The sequence below is a fragment of the Poromitra crassiceps genome (genome assembly GCF_964638095.1).
Source record: "Poromitra crassiceps genome assembly, chromosome: 6".
Taxonomy (NCBI): Eukaryota; Metazoa; Chordata; class Actinopteri; order Beryciformes; family Melamphaidae; genus Poromitra; species Poromitra crassiceps.
This window is the reverse complement of record NC_139627.1, coordinates 1,250,609-1,255,608: the sequence shown is the minus strand read 5'-3', so window position 1 is coordinate 1,255,608 and position 5,000 is coordinate 1,250,609. Positions and strand designations below refer to the sequence as shown.

General features: G+C 40.9%; 1 protein-coding gene across 1 annotated transcript in view; it reads left to right on the top strand.

Moving 5' to 3' along the window:
- Positions 1–2,632: 2,632 nt before the first annotated feature.
- Positions 2,633–5,000, top strand: part of LOC310778785 (membrane-associated guanylate kinase, WW and PDZ domain-containing protein 1-like) — a gene marked incomplete at both ends in the record, with an annotated part of 57,254 nt that continues 54,886 nt past the window's right edge. The window contains 2 exon segments of the mRNA XM_083639233.1: positions 2,633–2,674; positions 4,971–5,000. The exon segment at positions 4,971–5,000 is cut by the window's right edge and continues 208 nt beyond it. Of these exon segments, the coding sequence (XP_083495359.1) occupies positions 2,633–2,674; positions 4,971–5,000 (72 nt within the window).

Here is a 5,000-nt window from a genome sequence, read left to right as displayed (position 1 = left end):
TGGTGCCATTTAGAGTCAAATAGACCATAAAGCAGACTATGCTTTGGGTTTGACTGACAGGTCACCTGTCCGGTGATTGTGCAACTTGCCGATCATGGACCAATAGCAGGCACCATTGCAGCACTGTGGGAAACCCCAGGTCTCTTGCTAGTCTTTTTAATAGGGTGGAGGTTTATATACACATTGCACCTCTGACACACCCACCACCAAACAAGAGACAATGTACTGTACCTCAAAGCCCTTTGCTCAGCGTTTCACAGTTGTTTGAAAGGAAACCTGATGTTCAACCCGGAAATGGTAGCAAAACGGTGCCCAGTATTTTCAGATTGAACACACCGCAGTTCTTCTGCTTCTTTTGATTCCAAACAAACCAGAAACCTAGAACGCATCACTAACTGACAGAGGAGATTTATGAACTGATATAGGATCACTCACATTATAGAGATTAAAATGTTGAGGATTATTACAGTCCAAATCTGCCCAATCAGATCAAAGAGCCCGGTGTTCTTTAGATTATTAAAATGATTTAATCCTTAATCCCCCTGATCATTTGATATGTTCTAAAAGGGAAGGGTTCTACTATGATACAAGCAAATCTGTTCTGCTCCAGTTTAAAACCTGTTTAGTTCAAGGACGGCTTTACCAATAATCAACCCACTTTGTATAATCTCAGTAATATAAGCAAATGGGCAGTGTTTTACCTTCTCTCTCTGTTTACCTCATGGAGAAAAATCCTCCTGCAGAAACTCCGCCCCCACCAGCTGCAAGTCATGAAGGCTTGTTAAGGCTCTCCGTGTGATTCTCCGTGGATGTGCGCATACTTCAAAAATAAAAAGAAACAATAACAGCAGATTCTGCCTCTGCAGCAGAACTTCCGCAGCTCTGTTGTGACGCGTTGTGACGTAAAACGCGTCACAACGGAGCGCTTTGGCAGAGGAGGAAATGGGAGATCTCCATGAGGAAAACAGAGAGAGAAGGTAAACACTGCCCATGTGCTTATATTACAGAGAGAGATTATTAATGATACAAAGTGGGTTGATAATCGGTAAAGCCATCCTTTAAGAGCAGAGGTGGGGACTGGAGTCACATGACTGGTTCTGCAAGTCATGTGACTCGGACTGAATTGCTTGAGTCTTGACTTGCTGCCTGAAAAGTAGGGATGCACTGATCCACACTTTTTCAGTTCCGATCCGATTCCGATACCTGAATTTGGAAATCTGCTGATACCGATATTATTCCGATACCAGAGCTATTTTTTCTTGACTATACAGTACAGACAAAAATTTGGCCAATTGAAGAAAAAAGGAAAGAAAAATATAACTTGCAAAAAGCAGACAAAATGAAGAAAATATACATTATATAATATATAATATAAATAAGGCAACGCTATCCAAAGCATATTGCATTGAAAAGTCATATGTATATATATATATATATATATATATATATATGTATATATATATATATATATATATACATATATATATATATATATATATATATGTATATATATATATATATATATATATATATATATACTATATATATATATATATATATATATGTATATATATATATATATATATATATATATATACAGTGACAGTGAACCAAGAGTGATTTAAAGAGAGAGTGGTGCCAACGGAAGTCCAACATTCTTGATCCTCACGTGACTCACGTAGCTATTAGGGGTGGGGGGAAAAATCGATTCACCTAAGTATCGCGATTTTTAATGTCACGATTTTTTGGATCGATCTTTTATTACAGAATCGATAATCGCAAATAATATATTTTTTTTTTTTTTTTTTTTTTTTGGGTGCTTGCAGTCAGGCCACTCACTGAACAGCAGGCCAGGCGCCGCCTACTGGTTTACTAGTGGTTTTATTACTTTATTAGTTAGTCTGAAGTAATAATTACACTTCAGGGTTAAAGTGGGTGCATCTCATTGTAAAATTGGACTTCAAACGGCCCAAATCTGGCTTAAAACGGCCCAAATTTCACGCGCGTTGGCCCATATCGGCCTGGCCTGCTTGGTATCTAATGCCCGGCCTGAATTATGATCCCAGTCCGCCCCTGTTTTTAAATATATCGCCCAGCCCTACTCATGATATATAATATACAGTCTCTAGTGTATGATTCAACTTTTCCCATGTTCTAATCTAGTGTAAAAAAGCAAACAAACTGAAAAAATAAAAGAAAAAAATAAACAAAAATCGCAATAAATCGTAATATCGAATCGCAATAATCGTAGAATCGCAATACTTAAGAATCGCAATATAAATCGAATCGGCACCCAAGAATCGTGATAGTATCGAATCGGGAGATAAGTGAATCGCCACAGCCCTAGTAGCTATAGTGTGTGCGGGGGAATAGTTCTAGGAACTACATTTGATTTGAATGCATCAAATAAAGCTGATAATATATCATTTGATTCTTTAAATGTCTTACCCTTTCAAAGTACATCACAAATGGTCTATTCTGCTGCCCCTCTACAGCGCTGCTTAACCCAGAACCTTACTTCCGGGAACTGGTCCACTGGAGGGAATCGAGATGACATAACTCTTATATCTATGGCTCTGAGTGAACCTGTCTCTGTCTGTCTGTCTGTCTGTCTGTCTGCAGCTCTCTCATCATGTCTAAAGCGACAGTGAAGAAGCTGCACTGGCGCTCCAAGGTAACGTCTACCGTTATACTGATGTTTCTATTGTTGAAGGTGCAATGTGAATGATACAAACCAACAGGTGGCAGCATTTCACCCCCTACCACCCTCCACATACTGTAGGAAAACAATACACTGTACTTTTCTTTGATAGAGAATTCAAATGAGCCTGACATGGTTTGAAAGCTACTGGCTGGCTGGGGTATATCACCCAAATCTGGATTACCATAAACAGGGGTGGGAAACTGGCGACCTGTGGGCCGCATGTGGCCCCCGACCTCACTCGGTGTGGCCCCTGGGCCAATAAAACAAATAAATACAAGGCAGCCGTTTTTGATTTGGTTAGGTTAGACCACCCAAATCTGTTTTTATTTTACTGTACATCCCAGAACATGGCGCTAATAGCGTTAGCATTGTCCATCCGCATACTGTTTAATGTTAGCATTTGAGCTAACGCTAACGATGCACATTGAACATGCAACATTACTAATCTGATTCATATGACATATTTGGGTGATCATCAAATTGCTATAACGGACTGTTTTAAACCTAGAGCAAAGTTTCTGGTGTCATCCGAATGGAAGAATATGAAAAATATAAGTGTTGGTATAATAATTGATTACCAGTCCTTTTCATCAAATTAGTAATTGGCTGTGCAACTTCAAATAAACACCCCAGTGTTTATTTACCAGATGCAGCATTTATACAGGACCGGCGTCTATTTGGGACCAGCGTTTAATTCTTTTTGCACAGAATTCTTGCTTAGCAAAGATGGGAAAGTATCAAATTGCTTATTTAAAGCAGTATGATAGTACTTAGTACACACAGAAGGTAGGTACAGGAACACTCCGTCCGTAGCATCAAACAATGCAGTATGCATACTTGAAACATGTTGGTTATGTAGAAACAAAGCGTAAAACTGTCTGACATGGGGGGGAAAGTAGCCTACTCTGTACAATCTCCCCTCTTGCCTCTGTCTGAGTGTGCGCGTGCATAATTGAGAATTAGGCGTTTTGTTATCTTTCTTCTCATAAACACACAGTAGCCTACACTATAACCTACACATACAAATAATCATTTATGCTATTTAATAGGAGGAGCTGCATGGAGGAAATTATTTTTACCAGACTTTTACCGGATTCTAATTTGTCGGATTATAACGGTAAAAGTCCGGCAATTACCGGATAACGGAAGACTTGTTCGTCACAGTCATTTTGTGTGTCACTTTTGGCTCAAACCAGCCATTTATTCTGCTAGTGTAACGGCATTGTGTAGGTGGTACTTGCAGCAACCCATGTTAAGGGCTTGTCCAGGGGTGGATACGAACCGCCGACCTTCGGCTTGGGAGTCCAGCATGTTAACCACAACACCAAGAGAGCTAGCTCCCTCGGCGGAGCTGATTAACATGCCTTTATACTGGGGAGTGAGTTTAACCAATCCACTCGCTACCACTCGGGACTCACGAGGAATCCGCGCTGATTCACCTCGGTTACACTAGCAACACAGTGGTATCATGGTCTTATTGTAGACAGTTTCAAGGCAAAAAGCTAACACAACAAGCTAAATCAACAAGCTAACAACAAGCTAAGGTCCCTGAATCAAAAGCACGATGGATGTTGATTCTCGTTTTCCCTCTACGTCGGTCACATTGCTGCTGTTTGGCCAGACGGGCTTCACTAGATAAAACTATTTGTATTGTGGGGGGTCGTTTGTTGACGTTAGCACACTCCATTTCTAAGCTAACATTAGCTAGTTTTGCAGCCTGTGGGTCTTCTTCTTCTTTGGTTTACTGGCAGAGCGCTGTAGAAAAGGGGAGAGTTCTGGAGCGCGCAGAAATCAGCCCACAGGCTGTTATAGGCAACCGAGGAAGGTCTATTTTTTAAGTTAGGTTACATCCCATTCATTCATTGGTATTAAAGACATGCTTAATACATGTAAATTGCTTCACAATTCATATAGTAGCTTTAAATCTCTTTTAAAGTTGATTGTCCTCTGAATTGTGACATCATTTGTTGGCCCCGCACCCTTTCAGTCTAATGTAATGTGAAAATGAATATAGGACAACATTATGTTAATGCCTTTAACTCTCTGTCTCTCTCTTTCGCTCTCTGCCGCTCTCTCTCTCTCTGTCCCTCTCTCTCTCTGCCGCTCTCTCTCTCCCTCTCTGTCCCCCTTCCTCTCTCTCTCTCTCCCTCTCTCTCTCCCTCTCTGTCCCCCTTCCTCTCTCTCTCTCTCCCTCTCTCTCTCCCTCTCTGTCCCCCTTCCTCTCTCTCTCTCTCCCTCTCTCTCTCCCTCTCCCGCTCTCTCTAAGGTGCAGGAGAGTTTTGTGCCGTTGGGCGGG